Source organism: Callithrix jacchus, chromosome 6 (genome assembly GCF_049354715.1).
Source record: "Callithrix jacchus isolate 240 chromosome 6, calJac240_pri, whole genome shotgun sequence".
In the NCBI taxonomy this organism is placed as follows: domain Eukaryota; kingdom Metazoa; phylum Chordata; class Mammalia; order Primates; family Cebidae; genus Callithrix; species Callithrix jacchus.
Window position 1 is genome coordinate 42,169,078 of NC_133507.1, and position 20,319 is coordinate 42,189,396.

The 20,319-nt window shown below is 39.6% G+C and overlaps 1 protein-coding gene across 1 annotated transcript in view; it reads left to right on the forward strand.

Moving 5' to 3' along the window:
- The window catches only part of ZSWIM2 (zinc finger SWIM-type containing 2), a 127,926-nt gene that overhangs the window by 56,506 nt on the left and 51,101 nt on the right, over window positions 1-20,319 (forward strand). The window contains exon 10 of the mRNA XM_035304327.3: window positions 16,430-16,546. Coding sequence (XP_035160218.1) covers window positions 16,430-16,517 — 88 coding nt within the window. The 3' untranslated portion in view covers window positions 16,518-16,546. The remainder of the gene's footprint in view (window positions 1-16,429; window positions 16,547-20,319) is intronic.

The following is a 20,319-nucleotide window of genomic DNA, read 5'->3' on the forward strand; positions in this document are numbered from 1 at the left end:
AATAGACAAATGGGATGTAATGAAACTCCACAGCTTGTGCATGCTTTGCGAAGTTCTCGTGTTGTGTTTTTCAGCTCCTTCAATTCATTTGTATTCCTCTCTAAGTTTTCCATTCTTGTTATCATTTCCTCGAATCTTTTTTCAAATCTTTCTTCAAGGTTCTTAGTTTCTTTGCATTGATTTGGAACATGTTCTTTTAGCTCACGGAAGTTTCTCATTACCCACCTTCTGAAGTCTGATTCTGTCATTTCATCACACTCATTCTCCATCCAGTTTTGTTCCCTTGCTGTTGAGGAGTTTTGGTCCTTTGTAGGAGGCGAGGTGTATTGGTTTTGGGTGTTTTCCTCCTTTTTGTGCTGGTTTCTTCCCATCTTTGTGGGTTTATCCACCTGTCGTCTGAGTAGTTGCTGACTTTTTGATTGGGTCTCTGAGTGGGCACCCAGATTGTTGATGATGAAGTATTTCTGTTACTCAGTTTTCCTTCTAACAATCTAGCCCCTCTGCTGTAGGACTGCTGAGGTCCACTCCAGGCCCTGCTTGAACTCCCCTGCTTGAACTCCCCTTCACCACAGAGCTGCACCGTACTGGGTTCAGCTGTGCCCTCAGGGAACCTCTCCACCGGGAGCATTTGAAATCGCCGTTTTGTTTGTCCCACTGCGCTACCCCAAACGCTGTTTCCCTGGAATCTCCTGGGCTGGCTCACTGTCCAAGTCCCATTCAGTCTCAAGTTCAGCCCTCTCAAGTCTCAGATTGCTGGTTCAACAGGGCACCCGGACCAGTGCGCTTTGTGCGGAGTGCTGTGTAGCGCCACTATGCTACAGCGCTGGCTGCCGGCTGCACCGGCTGCCCGCTGCACCAGCCAAAACCTCTGCCTGGCGTCCTGTGTCTCTTTTATACCTGGGAATTTCCCCGTTCTGTGGGCAACAAAGATCCGTCTGGAAATATGGCCCTGACTCACCCTCTCTGCACATTCACTGAGAGCTTCAATCCTGGGTTGTTCTCACTGCACCATCTTGAGTCCTCCCCCCAGGAATACATTTAAAAAATACTTTGCATACATTTATCAACACATTGCTTCTGGGGAATAGTGGATTGTGGATCATCAGGCAGCAATAATGCTTAATAGAATTTATCACAATGCACATGTTGATAGAATATAAATCAGTATCAGTACTACAAAGTGTGAGAACATGTGTTTGAAGTCATGCTTTATGAATCAAAATTACCACTAATAAATTTGGAGCAGTCATACTAGAAGAAACACTGAATTATCTTTCTATTCTATCTGTAGAATATATTACAAAATTTTCACATTAAATGCGCTGCTAAAAATAAAGGACAAAAATATAGAATGGGTTTCCTGGCCAAGATGGCTGCATAGAAGCATCTAGTATGTGCTGCTCTCATGGGGAGGAGAAAGAGTCGTAAGTGAGTAAACATTGGCTCTTGAACTCGATTGTCCAGGTGAATGTGTTGGTATTCATCAAGAGAGCAACACAACCCACGGAGAACAGAGACAAGCAAGACAAGACAGCTGCCCACCTGGGATTGGCTTGGAGCCAGTGGAGGCTCCCCAGCATGGGGAAATATGAATGAATAAGAGCCCCCAGGGACCTCCAGTTCTGCCATGAAACTTTGCAACCCTGGGCTCAGGAGATCTCGTGTGATCTCCCCTCCAACCAGGACCTCCAGACTGACATGGAGACCTATATGGAGTCTGGGCAGAACCACTGCTCAGGTTCACATGAAGTCCCAGGGGCCTTGAACCCCTAGGAACTCTGGCACCAGTGACTGCAACTCCAGCAACAGAGAAGGCCGGACTCCCTCACACAATCCCAGGACAAGGGCTGAAACCATAGGGCTGAGGAGTGGATGGATTACAGTCTTCACCTCCATTGCATCTCAATGCATAAGGCCAGCTGGCCTGAGACCCTAGCATGACCACGCCAGCCCCGCTTGAACTCTTCAGCTGGTAGTACTTCTGCACTTCCCTGAGATAATCTCCAAGTGGTAGCAGGCAGGCCTGCCATTTTGCTGCCCCACAGCTCCTGTTCCTGTTGCCCTCAGACTTGGGAGGGGAAAAAGTGATTAAGGACTAACACAGGCCTCCAGCAAACACAGTTAATTGCTTTACAGAAAAGCAGCCAGACTTTTCCACACTGGTAGCTGCTCCTGTTACTCCTCATTGGGCAGGGCCTTTTGACTTGGACCCCCAGCACAACCACTCTGCCCTGGCCTGAACGCCTGAGTGCGGAGGCAGCTTTGCATTTCCCTAGGGAGGATATCGCAGAGATAACCTACAGTCCCTCTACTAGTGCAGCTGCAGTGGTATCACTGTCACTGCCCTTCAGCTAGGGGAGGAACAAAGGGCCTGGTTGCATTTATGGCATTTCCAGTAAACTGCAGCCACCATATAGAGAGGAATCCAGTCTCATTTTACAGTAATCTCCCACCCGCTACTCTTGGCCAGGTAGAGCCCCTGGCTGGCAACTGCAGAGCAGTTTTTTCACCTCCCATTGAGCACAGTCATTAGTAGTGGCTCTGTGTTTCCCTAGGATGGAGCTCCCAGAGGCAGCTGACAGCCCCTCTGCCATTGTAGTGTTTCTGTCCTTGCTGTCCTTATACTGGGGAAGAAACAAAGAACCTGAGTGCTTTATTCATTCTTCCAGCACATTGCAGCCACCCAAGGAGAAGAGACCAGTCTGTCTTCCCTGCAAGCCCCCTACAGCTCCCGCTTCTCATCACTAGGCAGGACCCTCCAGCCTGGGTCCACAACACAGCAGCCCCACCCCAGGCTGGTCACTCCACTTGGTAGTGGCTCAGCATTTCTCTGGGGTGGAGCACCAAGAGACAAGTGAAAGGCCTTCTGCCATTGCCACTGCTAAGGTCTCTGCCCCTGCTACCTCCAAGCTGGAGGTAACAAGCCTAAGCTCACACCAGGGATGCAGTGTGCATCCCAGGAGTAGCAAGAGTGCAACCATAACTGAAGTGGAGGAGGAGTCCACAGTCTCAGAGCACCAAAAAGGAGCACAATTGCAAATTCTCGTAAATAAAAAAGAACCATGTAGCTGAGCAAGAGCCTACCTACTGATAATGACACTTAAGTGCTACATAATGGATCACAGTCCAAACTTCAATACCAAAAATACTTTGCTAATATGCAACCCCATGAAACCAAGGACAAGAATTTGGCTACAAATAAAGACCCTCTACAATGGGCTCTCTGAAAACATCCAGAAATGAACCCAACTGACTTTACTCAAATAGCACAACTGTTAAAGAAACATCAGACCACATGAGTAAGAAGAAAACTAATGTAAGTAGTCTGGCAACTCAAAAAGCCAAAGTGTCTTCTTTCCTCCAGCTCCACTAGTTCCCTAGGAATGATTCTTAACCAGGCTGAAATGACATAGAATTAAGAATAGGAATAGGAACAAAGATCAAAGAATCTAAGCATTGCAATAAACAGTACAGGGACTGAAATAAAAAAGGACCGTTTTAAGAAGGAATCAAACTGATAGAGCTGAAAAACACACTATAAGAATTTTTTAATACAATCACAAGCATTAACAGCAGAATAGACCCTGAGCAGAATAGATTATGAGGAAAGAATCTCAGAGCTCAAAAACTTGTTATCTGAATGAACTCAGTCAGATAAAAATAAAGAAAAACCAATAAAACTGAACCAAATCTCTAAGAAACATAGGATTATGTAAAGATATCATATCTATGATTCAGCATCCCTGAAAGAGGACAGAAAACAAGCAACTTGGAAAACATATTTGAGGATATCATCCATGAATATTTCCCCAACCTTACTAGAGAGATCAACATTCAAATTTAGGAAATGCAGAGTACCCTAGAGAGATACTGTAAAAGATGACCATACCCAAGACACATATTTGTCAGATTCTCCAAGGTCAATATGAAAAAAAAATATTAAAGGCAGTTAGAGAGAAAGGACAGATCACCTACAAAGGGAACCCCAGTAGGCTAACAGTGGACCTTTCAGCAAAAATCGTACAAGCCAAAAGAGATTGGAGGCCTATATTCAGTGTTCTTAAAGAAAAGAAACTCTAAGAATCTCATATGCAGCCAAACTAAGTTTCATAAGCAAAAGAGAAATAAGATTCTTTTCAGACAAGCAAATGCTAGGGGGATTCATTATCAACAGACCTGCCTTACAAGAGGTCCTTATTAATTATGGAAAGGAAAAACCTTACCAGCCACTACAAAAAGACACTTAAAATATATACACCATTGACACCATGAACCAAGTGTGCAGATAACCAGCTAACAACATGATGACAGGATCAAATCTGTACATATCAATATTAACCTTAAATGTTAACAGACGAAATGCCCCAATTAAAAGACACAGAGTGCCAGGTTGGATAAAGAAGTAGGACCCAACTGTATCCTGTCATCGAGAGACTCATCTCACATGCCCTGATACCCATAGACTCAAAGTGAAGGGATGGAGAAAAATCTACCAAACAAATGGAAACAAACAAATGAACATGTGAACAAGGGTTGCTAGTCTAATTTCATAAAAGACAGACTTTAAACCAATGAAGCTTAGAAAAGACAAGAGTGTTACATAAACGTAAAGGGTTCAATTCAGCAAGAGAACCTAACTATGCTAGATATTTATGCACCAAACACAGAATCACCCAAGTTCATAAAACACATTCTTAGAGACCTATGGAGAGACTTAGATAACCATATGACAATAGTGGGAGACCTCCAACACCACACTGACCATGTTAGATCATCAAGGTAGAAAACAAAGATATTTAACCCTTGAACTCCCTATTTGCCCAAACAGACCTAGCAGACATCTACAAAATTCTCTACCTATAAACAACAGAATGTACATTCTTCTCATCTGCACATGGCACATAATCTAAAATTGACTACATAATTAGGCATAAAAGAATTCTCAGCAAATTAAAAAAAAGTCATACCACACTCTCAGACCATAGTGGAATAAAATTAGAAATCAATGACAAAAAGATCACTCAAAACTATACCACTACAAGGAAATTAAACAACCTGCTCCTGAATAATGAAATTACTGCCTAAATAATGAAATTAAAGTAGAAATTAAAAAAAATTAGAACTAATGTGAACAACATGCCAGAATGTCTGGGACATAGCTAAAACTATGTTGAGAAAAATGTTTATAGCACTAAGTGCTTATATCAAAAAGTTAGATCTCAAATTAACAGTCTACCATCACACCTTGAGAAACTAGGACAAAACGAGAGAAAAACAACCCCAAAGCTAGCAGAAAACAAGAAATAACCCAAATCAAAGCCAACCTAAATAAAATTAAGACATGAAAAACCATACAAAAGATGACTAAAACCAGAAAATTTTTAAAAAGAATAAATAAGATACCACTAGCTAGAATAATTAAAAAAGAGAAGATCCAAGTAAACATCAGAAATGAAAAAGGGTCTATTACTGATGCATATAAATACAAAAAAACCTCAGAGACTATTATGAACACCTCTCTGTACACAAACTAGAAAACCTGTAAGAAATGGATAAATTCTTGGAAACATACAACCTCCCAAGACTGAACCAGAAAGAAATGTATACCCAAACATACCAGTAATGCATTCTGAAATTCAATCAGTAATAAAAAGCCTGCCAACCAGAAAAAGTCCAGGAACAGATAGATTCACAGTCAAATTTTACCAGACATGTAAAGAAGACCTGGTACAATTTCTACTGAAACTATTCCCAAAAATGGAGGAGGAGGGATTCTTTGCTATTCCATTTTATGAGACCAGCATCATTCTGATACCAAACTTGGGCAAAGACACATACAGCAAAAAAAGAAAGAAAACTTTAGGCCAATATCGTTGACAAGCATAGATACAACAATCATCAACAAAATAGTCGCAAACTGAATCGAATAGCACATCAAAAAGCCAATCCACCACAGTCAAGCAGCCTTTTTCAGTTTTTAATTTTCTTTCTTTTATTATTGTACTTTAAGTTCTGGGGTACATGTGCAGAATATGCAGATTTGTTACATAGGTATATACGTGCCATGGTGGTTTACTGCATTTATCGCCCTATCATCTACATTATGTATTTCTCCTAATGCTATTCCTCCCCTATCCCCCCACTCCCTACTCTCCCTCCCCTAGCCCTTTACCCTCCAAAAGGCCTCAATGTGTGATTGTCCCCTCCCTGTGTCCATGTGTTTTTATTGTTCAACATCCACTTATGAGTGAGAGTATGCGGTGTTTGATTTTCTGTTCTTGTGTCAGTTTGCTGAGAATGATGGTTTCCAGCTTTATCCATGTCCCTGCAAAGGACATGAACTCATCCTTTTTTATGGATGCATAGTATTCCATGGTATATATGTGCCACACTTTCTTTTTGCAGTCTATCGTTGATGGACATTTGGGTTGTTTCCAAGTCTTTGCTATTGTGAGCAGTGCTGCAGTGAACATACATGTGCATGTGTCTTTATAATAGAATAATTTATAATCCTTTGGGTATATACCCAGTAATGAGATTGCTGGGTCAAATGGTATTTTTAGTTCGAGATCCTTGAGGAATCTCCACACTGTCTTCCACAATGGTTGAACTAATTTATGCTCCCACTAACAGTGTAAAAGCATTTCTGTTTCTTCACATCCTCTCCAGCATCCATTGTCTCCTGATTTTTTACATAATTACCATTCTAACTGGTATCTAAATGTGGTTTTGATTAGCATTTCTCTAATGACCAGTGATGATGTGCTGTTTCTCATGTTTGTTGGCCGCATAAATGTCTTCTTTTGAAAAGTTTCTGTTCATATCCTTCACCCACTTTTTGATGGGGTTGCTTTTTTCTTATAAATTTGTTTAAATTCTTTGTAGATTCTGAATATTAGCCCTTTGTCAGATGCGCAGATTGCAAAATTTTTTCCCTTTCTGTTGGTTGCCAGTTCACTCTAATAACAGTTTATATTGCTGTGCCAAAGTTCTTTAGTTTAATTAGCTCCCATGTATCTATTTTGGCTCTTGTTGCCATTGTTTTTGGTGTTTAAGTCATGAAGTCCTTGCCCATGCCTATGTCCTGAATGATATTGCCTAGGTTTTCTTCTAGGGTTTCTGTGGTGTTAGGTCTTATGTTTGAATTTTTTTTTTTCTTATTTTTGTATTACATTTTAGGTTTTGGGGTACATGTGCAGAGCATGCAATACAGTTGCATATGTACACACATGGCAGTGTGTTCTGTTTGCTTTCACCCCTTCACCCACAATTGGCGTTTCTCCCCAGGCTATCCCGCCCACCTCCCCCTCCCACTGGCCCTCCCCTTTTCCCCCCAATAGACCTCAGTGTTTAGTACTCCCCTTTCTGTGTCCATGTGTTCTCATTTTTCATCACCCACCTATGAGTGAGAATATGCGGTGTTTCATTTTCTGTTCTTGTGTCAGTTTGCTGAGAATGATGTTCTCCATATTCATTCATGTCGCTACAAATGACACGAACTCATCATTTCTGATTGCTGCATAATATTCCATGGTGTATATGTGCCACATTTTCCCAATCCAGTCTATCATCAATGGGCATTTGGGTTGATTCCAGGTCTTTGCTATTGTAAACAGTGCTGCAATAAACATTCGTGTACATGTGTCCTTAGAGTAGAATGATTTATAGTCCTTTGGGTATATACCCAGTAATGGGATTGCTGGATCAAATGGAATTTCTATTTCTAAGGCCTTGAGGAATCGCCACACTGTCTTCCACAATGGTTGGACTAATTTACACTCCCACCAACAGTGTAAAAGTGTTCCTTTTCCTCCACATCCTCTCCAGCATCTGTTGTCTCCAGATTTTTTAATGATCGCCATTCTAACTGGCGTGAGATGGTATCTCAATGTGGTTTTGATTTGCATCTCTCTGATGACCAGTGACGATGAGCACTTTTTCATAAAATTGTTGGTCTCATATATGTCTTCTTTCGTAAAGTGTCGGTTCATATCCTTTGCCCACTTTTGAATGGGCTTGTTTGTTTTTTTTCTTGTAAATCTGTTTGAGTTCTTTGTAAATTCTGGATATCAGCCCTTTGTCAGATGGGTAAACTGCAAAAATTTTTTCCCATTCTGTTCGTTGCTGATTCACTCTAGTGACTGTTTCTTTTGCCATGCAGAAGCTGCGGAGTTTCATTAGGTCCCATTTGTCTATTTTGGCTTTTGTTACCAATGCTTTTGGTGTTTTATTCATGAAGTCCTTGCCTATTTCTATGTCCAGGATAGTTTTGCCTAGATTTCCTTCTAGGGTTTTTATCGTGCCAGGCCTTATGTTTAAGTCTTTAATCCATCTGGAGTTAATTTTGGTGTAAGGTGTCAGGAAGGGGTCCAGTTTCTGCTTTCTGCACATGGCTAGCCAGTTTTCCCAACACCATTTGTTAAACAGGGAATCCTTTCCCCATTGCTTGTTTTTGTCAGGTTTATCAAAGATTGTATAGTTGTAGATATGTTGTGTTACCTCCGATGCCTCTGATTTGTTCCATTGGTCTATGTCTCTGTTTTGGTACCAGTACCATGCTGTTTTGATTACTGTAGCCTTGTAGAATAGTTTGAAATCCGGTAGTGTGATGCCCCCCGCTGTGTTGTTTTTGCTTAGAATTGATTTGGCTATGCGGGCTCTCTTTTGGTTCCATATGAAGTTCATGGTGGTTTTTTCCAGTTCTGTGAAGAAAGTCAATGGTAGCTTGATGGGGATAGCGTTGATTCTGTAAATTACTTTGGGCAGTATAGTCATTTTCATGATATTAATTCTTCCTAACCACGAACATAGAATGTTTCTCCATCTGTTTGTGTCCTCTCTGATTTCGTTGAGCAGTGGCTTGTAGTTATCCTTGAAGAGGTCTCTTACATTTCTTGTGAGTTGTATTCCAAGGTATTTTATTCTTTTTGTAGCAATTGTGAATGGCAGTTCGTTCTTGATTTGGCTTTCTTTAAGTCTGTTATTGGTGTAGACGAATGCTTATGATTTTTGCACATTGATTTTATATCCTGAGGCTTTGCTGAAGTTGCTTATCAGTTTCAGGAGTTTTTGGGCTGAGGTGATGGGGTCTTCTAGGTATACTATCATGTCGTCTGCAAATAGAGACAATTTGGCTTCCACCTTTCCGATTTGAATACCCTTTCTTTCTTTTTCTTGCCTGATTTCTCTGGCTAGAACATCCAGTACTATATTGAATAGGAGTGGTGAGAGAGGGCATCCATGTCTAGTGCTGGATTTCAAAGGGAATGCTTCCAGTTTTTGCCCATTCAGTATGATATTGGCTGTTGGTTTGTCATAAATAGCTTTTATTACTTTGAGATACATTCCACTGATACCGAGTTTATTGAGGGTTTTTAGCATAAAGGGCTGTTGAATTTTGTCGAATGCCTTCTCTGCATCAATTGAGATAATCATGTGGTTTTTGTTTTTGGTTCTGTTTATGTGGTGAATAACGTTTATAGACTTGCGTATGTTGAACCAGCCTTGCATCCCCAGGATGAATCCTACTTGATCATGATGAATAAGTTTTTTGATTTGCTGTTGCAATCGGCTTGCCAATATTTTATTGAAGATATTTGCATCTATGTTCATCATGGATATTGGCCGGAAGTTTTCTTTTCTTGTTGGGTCTCTGCTGGGTTTTGGTATCAGGATTATGCTGGTCTCATAAAATGATTTGGGAAGGATTCCCTCTTTTTGGATTTTTAAAAATAGTTTTAGAAGGAATGGTACCAGCTCCTCTTTGTGTGTCTGGTAGATTCGGCTGTGAACCAGTCTGGACCTGGGCTTTTTTTGTGTGGTAGGCTCTTAATTGCTGCCTCGACTTCTGCCCTTGTTACTGGTCTATTCATAGTTTCAGCTTCCTCCTGGTTTAGGCTTGGGAGGACACAGGAGTCCAGGAATGTATCCATTTCTTCCAGATTTACTAGTTTATGTGCATAGAGTTGTTTGTAATGTTCTCTGATGATGCTTTGAATTTCTGTGGAGTCTGTGGTGATTTCCCCTTTATCATTTTTTATTGCATCTATTTGGTTGTTCTCTGTTTTCTTTTTAATCAATCTGGCTAGTGGTCTGTCTATTTTGTTGATCTTTTCAAAAAACCAGCTCTTGGATTTATTGATTTTATGAAGGGCTTTTCGTGTCTCTATCTCCATCAGCTCAGCTCTGATCTTCGTTATTTCTTGTCTTCTGCTGGGTTTTGAGTTTTTTTGATCTTGCTCCTCTAGCTCTTTCAATTTTGATGATAGGGTGTCAATTTTGGATCTCTCCATTCCCCTCATATGGGCACTTACTGCTATATACTTTCCTCTAGAGACTGCTTTAAATGTGTCCCAGAGATTCTGGCATGTTGTATCTTCGTTCTCATTGGTTTCGAAGAACTTCTTTATTTCTGCCTTCATTTCATTGTTTACCCAGTCAACATTCAAGAGCCAGTTGTTCAGTTTCCATGAGGCTGTGCGGTTCTGGGTTGGTTTCTGAATTCTGAGTTCTAACTTGATTGCACTATGGTCTGAGAGGCTGTTTGTTATGATTTCAGTTGTTTTGCATTTGCTGAGCAGTGCTTTACTTCCAATTATGTGGTCAATTTTAGAGTAGGTGTGATGTGGTGCTGAGAAGAATGTATATTCTGTGGATTTGGGTGGAGAGTTCTGTAAATGTCTAGCAGGTTTGCTTGCTCCAGGTCTGACTTCAAGCCCTGGATATTCTTGTTGATTTTCTGTCTGGTTGATCTGTCTAATATTGACAGTGTAGTGTTAAAGTCTCCCACTATTATTGTGTGGGAGTCTAAGTCTCTTTGTAAGTCATTAAGAACTTGCCTTATGTATCTGGGTGCTCCTGTGTTGGGTCCATATATGTTTAGGATCGTTAGCTCTTCTTGTTGTATTGATCCTTTTACCATTATGTAATGTCCTTCTTTGTCTCTTTTGATCTTTGTTGCTTTAAAGTCTATTTTATCCGAGATGAGAATTGCAACTCCTGCTTTCTTTTGCTCTCCATTTGCTTGGTAAATCTTCCTCCATTCCTTTATTTTGAGCCTTTGTGTATCCTTGCATGTGAGATGGGTTTCCTGGATACAGCACACTGATGGATTTTGGCTTTTTATCCAATTTGCCAGTCTGTGTCTTTTGATTGGTGCATTTAGGCCATTTACATTTAGGGTTAATATTGTTATGTGTAAATTTGATACTGCCATTTTGATGCTAGCTGGATGTTTTGCCCATTAGTTGATGCAGATTCTTTATTTTGTTGATGCTCTTTAGCATTGGGTGTGTTTTTGGAATGGCTGGTACTGGTTTTTTCTTTCTATGTGTAGTGCCTCTTTCAAGAGCTCTTGTAAAGCAGGCCTGGTGGTGACAAAATCTCTGAGTACTTGCTTGTTTGCAAAGAATTTTATTTTTCCTTCACTTATGAAGCTCAGTTTGGCTGAATATGAAATTCTGGGTTGCAAATTCTTTTCTTTAAGGATGTTGAATATTGGCCCCCACTCTCTTCTGGCTTCTAGGGGGTTTCTGCCGAGAGATCTGCTGTGAGTCTGATGGGCTTCCCTTTGTGGGTGACCTGACCTTTCTCTCTGGCTGCCCTTAGTATTTTTTTCTTCATTTCAACCTTGTTGAATCTGACGATTATGTGCCTTGGGGTTGCTCTTCTTGCGGATTATCTTTGTGGCGTTCTCTGTATTTCCTGCATTTGAGTGTTGACCTGTCTTGCTAGGTGGGGAAATTTTCCTGGATGATGTCCTGAAGAGTATTTTCCAGCTTGGATTCATTCTCTTCGTCCTTTTCTGGTACACCTATCAAACGTAGGTTAAGTCTTTTCACATAGTCCCACATTTCTTGGAGACTTTGTTCATTCCTTTTTGCGCTTTTTCTCTGATCTTGGTTTCTCATTTTATTTCATTGAGTTGGTCTTCGACTTCAGATATTCTTTCTTCTGCTTGGTCAATTCGGCTATTGAAACTTGTGCATGCTTCGCGAAGTTCTCGTATTGTGTTTTTCAGCTCCTTTAATTCATTCATATTCCTCTCTAAGTTATCCATTCTTGTCATCATTTCCTCAAATCTTTTTTCACGGATCTTAGTTTCTTTGCATTGATTTAGAACATGATCTTTTAGCTCATGGAAGTTTCCCTTTATCCATCTTCTGAAGTCTAATTCTGTCATTTCGTCACAGTCATTCTCCGTCCAGTTTTGTTCCCTTGCTGGTGAGGAGTTTTGGTCCTTTCTACGAGGCGAGGTGTTCTGGTTTTGGGTGTTTTCCTCCTTTTTTCACTGGTTTCTTCCCATCTTTATGGATTTATCCACTTGTCGTCTGCGTAGTTGCTGACTTTTCGATTGGGTCTCTTAGTGGACACCCAAATTGTTGGTGATGAAGTATTTCTGTTACTTGGTTTTCCTTCTACCAGTCTAGCCCCTTTGCTGTATGACTGCTGAGGTCCATTCCAGGCCCTGCTTGTCTGGGGTACACCTATAGCAGCTGCGGAACAGTGAGTGATGCTACCAGTTTTTTTTTCTGCTTTCTTTGTCCCAGTATGATGCCTGCCAAATGTCAATCTTTTGGATATAGAGGGGTCAGGGAGCTGCTTGAGGAGACAGTCTGTACTTTATAGGAGCTCAATTGCTGAGCTGTGAGCTCTGTTGTTCATTCAGGGCTGTTAGGCTACTATGTTTGATTCTGCTGCAACAGAGCTCATTAAGAAACCTTTTTTTTTTCTCAAATGCTCTGTCTTGGAGGGTTGGGGCTTTGTTTTTGGATGTCTGTTGAGGTGTCCTGCCCAGCTACTAGGCAGTCTAATCACTATTTGACTGCCAAGGCTCCGCCCTGCTATTGTGATGCTTGCCCTGTTGCTGCATGCTCTTGCTGTTCTGCTGTGTTCTCCACCACGGGCTATGCCCTGCAGCGGAGTCTCTCTATTGTAGCGGGTTGCCTCGGCCACGGCAGGCTGCATCAGCAGTGGGCGTGTGTCTCAGTCGGGGTGGGTTGCCTCGGTAATGGTGGACGCCCCTCCCCCACAGAGCGCCTCAGGGACCGTCTCCACGGCGAGCGTTTGGAATCGCCGTTTTGTCTGTCCCACTGCGCTATCCCACACGCTGTTCCCTGCAATCCCCTGGGCTGGCCCACTGCCCAAGTCCCTTTCAGTCTCGAGTTCAACCCTCTGAAGTCTCAGATTGCCGTTTCAACAGGGCACCCGGACAAGCGCGCCCTGTGGGGATCGCTGGGTAGGGCCGGCCGCCGCCACCCCGGCTGCCGGCTTCTCCAGGCAGAGCCTCTGCCTGGTGTCCCGTGTCTCCTTTATACTTGGGAATTTTCCCGTTCTGTGGGCAACAAGGATCAGTCTGAAAATGCAGCTTTGACTAACCTCTCCGCAGATTAACCGAGAGCTTAAATCCTGGGTTGTTGTCACAGCGCCATCTTGAGTTCCCATGTTTGAATCTTTAATCCATCTGGAGTTAAATTTTGTCTAAGGTTTAAGGAAGGGCTCTAGTTTCAGCTTTCTGCATATGACTAGCCAGCTTTCCCAACATCATTTATTAAATAGGAAATTCTTTCCCCATTGTCAAGCAGGCTTTATTTCTGGGATGCAATGTTGGTTCAATGTATGCAAATCAATAAATGTGATTTATCATATTAAAAAACCACATGATTATCTCAATTGATGCAGATAAAGCTTTCAATAAAATTAAGCATCCCTTCATGTTAAAAACCCTCAACAAACTAAGAATTAAAGGAACATACCTCAAAATAATAAGAGGGTTTATCTCTATGATAAACCCGTAACCAGTATCATCCTTAATGGGCAAAAGCTGGAAACATTCTTTTGAAAACTATCGTAAGACAAGAATGCCTAGTCTAACCATTACCATTCCTATTTAACATAGTACTGGAGGTCCTTGTCAAGGCAATCAAGAAAGAGAAAGAAATAAAAGGAATCCAAATAGGAAGAGAGGAAGTCAAATTATTTGTTTGCAGATGATATGATTTCATACCTAGAAAAACCACATAATTTCAACCCGAATGCTCCTAGGTATGATAAACAACTTCAGCAAAGTTTCTGGCTACAGCATCAATGTAAAAAAATCAGTAAAATTTCTGTATACCAATAACATCCCAGCAGAGTGCCAAATAAAGAATATGATGCAATCCAAAATAGCCACAGACAAAAGATAAAATATCTAGAAATACAACCAGGCAAGTGAAAGACCTCCACCACAAGAATTACAAAACACTGCTGAAAGAAATCAGAGATGACACAAATGGAAAAACATTTCATGTTCATTGATAGGAATAATTGACTATTTAAAATGGCCATGCTGCCCAAAGCAATGTACAAACACAATGCTATTTCTATCCAACTACCAATGACATCATCCACAGAACTAGAAAAACTTTTCTAAAATTTCGTATGAAACCAAAAAGACAGCCCAAAACAGCCAAGCTAATCCTAAGCAAAAAGAAGAAAGCAGGAAGCTTTGTTTACGTTACCTGACTTCACACTATATTACAAGGATACAGTCACCAAATGGCATGGTACTGACACAAAATAGACACGTAGACAAGTGGAACAGAATGCAGAGCCCAGAAATAAAGCTACACACCCACAACTATGTGATCTTTGACAAAGTAGGCAAAAACAAGCAACTGGAAAAGGACTCCCTATTCAAGAAATGGTTCTGGGATAACTGGCTAGCCATATGCAGAAGATTTAAACTGGACCTTCTCCTTATACCATATACAAGAATCAACTCAAGATGAATTAAAGACTTAAATGTAAAACCTAAAACTATAAAAATACTTAAAGAAAGCCTAGGAAATATTATTCTATACATAGGCCCTGGCAAAAATTTTGTCACAAAAACTCCAAAAGCAATTACTGGGGGGAAAAACCAGTTGACAAATGGAACCTAATTAAGCTAAAGAGCTTCAGCACAGCAAAAGAAACCATCAACAGACTAAATAGGTAATCCACAGAATTAGAGAAAATATTTGCAAATACCATGCATCTGACAAAAGTCTAATATCCAGAATCTATTAGGAACTTAAGCAAAAAAATTGTTAAAAAGGGGGACAAGTATTTGAACAGACACTTTTCAAAGAAAATATACACATGACCTAGAAGCATATGAAAAAAATGTTCACTGTCACTAATCATTAGAGAAATGCAGATCAAAACCACAAGGAAGTCTTTGCCCATGCCTATGTCCTGAATGGTATTGCCTAGGTTTTCTTCTAGCGTTTTTATGGTGTTTGAATCTTTAATCCATCTGGAGTTAATTTTTAACACAAGTCAAAATGGCTATTATTAAAATGTTTAAAAAAATAACAGATGCTGGCAAGTCTACAGTGAAAAAGTAATCCTTATACACTGCTGGTGAAAATGCAAATTAGTTCAGCCACTATAGAACACGGTCTGGTAATTTATCAAAGAATGCAAAACAGACCTAACATCAGACACAGCAATCTCATCATTAGGTATATACTCAAAGGATTATTAACTGTTCTATGAAGACACATGCATGCATATGTTCATTGCAGCACTATTGACATAGTAAAGACATGGAATCAACCTAAATGCCCATCAGCAGTGGAACTGACAAAGAAAATGTGGTACATATACACCATGGAATATTATGCATCCATAGAAAAGAATGAGAACATGTTTTTTGCAGTAACATGGATAGAGCTAGAGACCATTATCCTAAGCAAACTAATGCAGAAACAGAAGAACGAACACCACCTGTTCACTTATAAGTGAGAGGTAAATATTGAATACATATAGAAACAATGAAGAAAACAATAGAGGCCAGATTCTACTTGAGGGTGGATGGTAAGAGAAGGGTGAAGATTGAAAAATTACCTATTGAAATCTATGTTATTACCTGGGTGATAAAATAATAGGTATACCAAACCACCATGACATGCAATTTATTGTAGAACAGACTTGTGCATGTACCCCTGAAACTAAAATAAAAGTTAATTTAATAAATAAGATAAATGTAATTAGCTCTTCTTCCATTTGTCTGTCTCAGTGTGAAAAATCTATATGTGTGCTAGTATATGAAAACACTAACTGGCTTTTTCTACCTCACTTAGCGGAACTTCTAACCAGCAAAAAATTAATGCATTGCTTTTGTTAATCTGGAACATGCATAGAAAGTTGAACTGGTTAGTACAGTTAGTCACAAGATTCTTACTAAAGCTTTTGTGAAGATTGCCATTATCATCAAGACCCAACTTTGAGCCCCATTGTAATGAATTCAAGTTTGGTGAGCTAACTGTCTTTTTTTTTTATTTCATTGTTTGCTTTTTTTTTTTTTTTTTTTTTTTTTTCAGTGAGGGCAGCAGAGTAGTTTTGTGGCTATTGTTGTTCAGCAGTACAGTTTTTAAAACATAACACTTGATTATATTTATAGGGAGACCAGCTGTCCTAGTAGGCCAGGCTCTGGAGAAGCAATGTGCATTAGAGAAGTCATGTGCCACCAATGGCTGTGGATCGTTTGAAATGTTATCAGGTCAACTTGAAATGAGCGGTAAGTGTAAATTCACATCAAGTGTTGAAAACATAGTATAGAAGAAAAAAATGTAAAACAACTCAATTATTATATTGATTGTATGCTGAAATGATAATATTCTGAGTGTGCTGGCTTAAATAAAACATAACTAAAATTTTTAAAAAACAGACATGAAAAAGATACTTGAAAAATCTTTCAAAACAAAATAATCCAACACTTGTGTGGCCAAGGGAAGAAATATAGAGAGACAGAGAGTGTATGTGGTCAGGAATTTAATATTGTTTGTCAGGAACTTGTGATGTTTGTGTTAAGGGTAAGATATTAAATTTTGTAATATATTGTGATTTCCTTTCTCAATTTTTTTTCCTTCAACTTTTTAGTTCCAGTGTACATGTGCAGGATGTGCAGGTTTGTTACACAGGTAAACATGTGTCATGGTAGTTTGCTGTCAACCCATCACTTTGGCAGCAAACCCAGCATCCATTAGTTATATTTCCTGATGCTCTCCCGTCCCCTATCCCTTCCCCTGAGAGGTCCCAGTGTGTTGTTCCCCACCAGGGGTTTGTGTGTTCTCATCATGCAGCTCCCACTTATAAGAGAGAACATGCAGTGTTTGGTTTTCTGTTCCTGTGTTAGTTTCCTGAGGATAAGGGCTTTCAGCTCCATTTATATCCCTGCAAAGCACATGATCTTGTTCCTTTTTATGGCTGCATAATATTCGATGGTATATATGTACCACATTTTCTTTATCCTGTCTATCATTGATGGCCATTTGGGTTGATTCCATGTTTTTCTTGTTTTGAACAGTGCTATAATGAACATATACCTGCCTGTATTTTTATAATAGAATGATTTATATTCCTTTGCATATATACCCAGTAATAAAATTGCTGGGTCAAATGGTATTTCTGACTCTGGATTTTTGAGAAATCACCACACTGTCTTGCCCAATGGTTGAACTAATTTACACTCCCACCAACAAAGTAAAAGTGTTCCTTTTTCTCTGCAACTTCACCAGCATCTATTGTTTCTAGTGTTTTTAATAATCACCATTCTGACTGGTATGAGATGGTATCTCATTGTGGTTTTAATTTGCATTTTTCTAATGATCAGTAATGTTGAGCTTTTTTTCATATGTTTGTAGGACACATGAATGTCTTCTTTTGAGAAGTGTCTGTTCATGTCCTTTGCCTACTTTTTAACAGGGTTGTTTGTTTCTTTTTTTTCTTGTAAATTTATGCTCCTTGTAAAAACTGGATATTAGACCTTTGTCAGATGGACAGACTGCAATTTTTTTCTCCCATTCTGTAGGTTTTCTGTTCACTCTAATGATAGTTTCTTTTGCTGTGCAGAGCTCTTTAGTTTAACTACATCTCATTTGTCAATTTTGGTTTTTGTTGCAATTGCTTTTCACGTTTTCATCATGAAATATTTTCCCATGCCTATGTCCTAAATGGTATTGCCTAGATTTTTCTTCTGGGGTTTTTATAGTTTGGGGTTCTACATGTAAGTGTTTCATTCATCTTGAGTTAATTTTTGTTTAAGAGATAAGGAAGGAGTACAGGTTCAATCTTCTGCATTTGGCTAGCCAGTTGTCCCAGCACCATTTATTAGATAGGGAATCTTTTTCCCATTGCTTGTTTTTTACAGGTTTGTCAAAGATCAGATAGTTATAGGTGTCTGGTGTTATTTCTGAGTTCTCTATTCTGTTCCAATGTCTATGTGTCTGTTTCTGTACCGGTATCATGCTGTTTTGGTTACTGTAGCCTTGTAGTGTAGCTAGAAGCCAGGTAGCAGAATGCCCTTCAGCTTTGCTCTTTTTGCTTAGGATTGTCTTAGCTATTTGGGCTCTTTTTTTGTTCCATATAAATTTTAAAATAGTTTTTTTCTAATTCTGTGAAGAATGTCAATGGTAGTTTAATAGGAATAGCATTGAATCTATAAATTACTCTGGGCAGTATGGCCATTTTTACAATATTGATCCTTTCTATCCATGAGCATGGAATGTTTATTCATTTGTGTCCTCTCTGATTTCCTTGAGCAGTGATTTGTAGTTCTTATTGAAGAGATTCTTCACTTCCCTTATTAGCTTTATTCCTAGGTATTTTGTTATTTTTGTAGCAATTGTAAATGGGAAGTAATTCACAATTTGGCCCTATGCTTGCCTGTTGGTGTATGGGAATGCTAGTGATTTTTGCACATGTATTTTTTTTATCCTGAGACTTTGCTGAAGTTGTTCGTCAGTGTAAGAAACTTGTGGGCTAAGATGATGGGATATTTTTTTCTAGAGATAGGACCAAGTCATCTGCAAACAAAGATAATTTGAATTCCTTCCTCCCTATTTAAATACCCTTTAGTTCTTTCTCTAGCCTGATTGACCTGGCCAGAACTTCCAATACAGTGTTGAATAGGGGTCATAAGAGAGGACATTCTTTGTCTAGTGCTGGTTTTCAAGGGGAATGCTTCCAGCTTTTGCCCTTTCAGTATAATATTGACCATGGGTTTGTCATATATGGCTTTTATTTTTTTAATGTATATTCCTTGAATACCTAGTTTATTGAGAGTTTTTAACTTGACAGCCTTTTCTGCATCTATTGAGATAATTATGTAGCTTTTGTTTTTAGTTCTGTTTATGTGAGGAATCACATTCATTGATTTGCATATATTGAACCAACCTTGCATCCTGGGGATGAAGCCAACTTGATCATAGTGGATAAGCTTTTTGATGCGGTGCTGGATTTCATTTCCCAATATTTTGTTGAGGATTTTTGCATAGTGTTCATCAGGAATATTGGCCTGAAGTTTTCTTTTTTTGTGGTATCTGTGCCAGGTTTTGGTATCAGGCAAATGGCCTCATGAAATGAATTAGGAAGGAGTCCCTCCTTCTCAGTTGTTTGAAATAATTTCAGCAGAAATGGTACCACCACATTCTGCCCTTGTATTCCAGAACTTAAAGTAAAATGAAAGAAAGAAGGAAGGAAGGAAGGAAGGAAGGAAGGAAGGAAGGAAGGAAGGAAGGAAGGAAGGAAGGAAGGAAATTGTAGCACCTCTTCTTTGTACCTCTGGTGAAATTCAGCTGTAAATCCATCTGGCCCTGGGCTTTTTTTAGTTGGTAGGCTATTTATTATTGCCTCAATTTTGGAACTCATTATTGGTCTATTCAGGAATTCAGTTTCTTCCTGGTTCAGTCTTGGGATGATGTATGTGTTCAGGAATTTATTCATTTCTTCTAGATTTTCTAGTTTATGTGCATAGAGGTGTTTATTGTATTCTTTGATGGTAGCTTGTATTTCTGTGGGGTCAGTGGTGACATCCCCTTATCATTTTTGATGGTGTCTATTTGATTTTTTTCTTTTTTCTTTATTAATCTAGCTACTAGTCTATTTATTGATTTTTTAAAACCCAGCTCCTGGATTCAGTAATTTTTTTAAGCATTTTTGTGTCTCTATCTTCTTCAATTTTGCTCTTATCTTGGTTATTTCCTGCCTTTTAGCTTTGGGTTTTGTTTGCTCTTGGTTCTCTTCTTTTAGTTGTGATGTTCGGTTGTTAATTTGGCATCCTTCCAGCTTTTCTTCTTTCCCAACACTACTTTAGCCATGTCCCAGAGATTCTGGTACGTTGTTTGTTCTCAGTTTCAAAGAACTTCTTGATTTCTGTCTTTTTTTTTTAAATTATACTTTAGGTTCTGGGGTATGTGTGCAGATTATGCAGGATTGTTGTATAGGTACACACATGGCAATGTGATTTGTTGCTTCCATCCCCCCATCACCTATATATGGCATTTCTCCCCA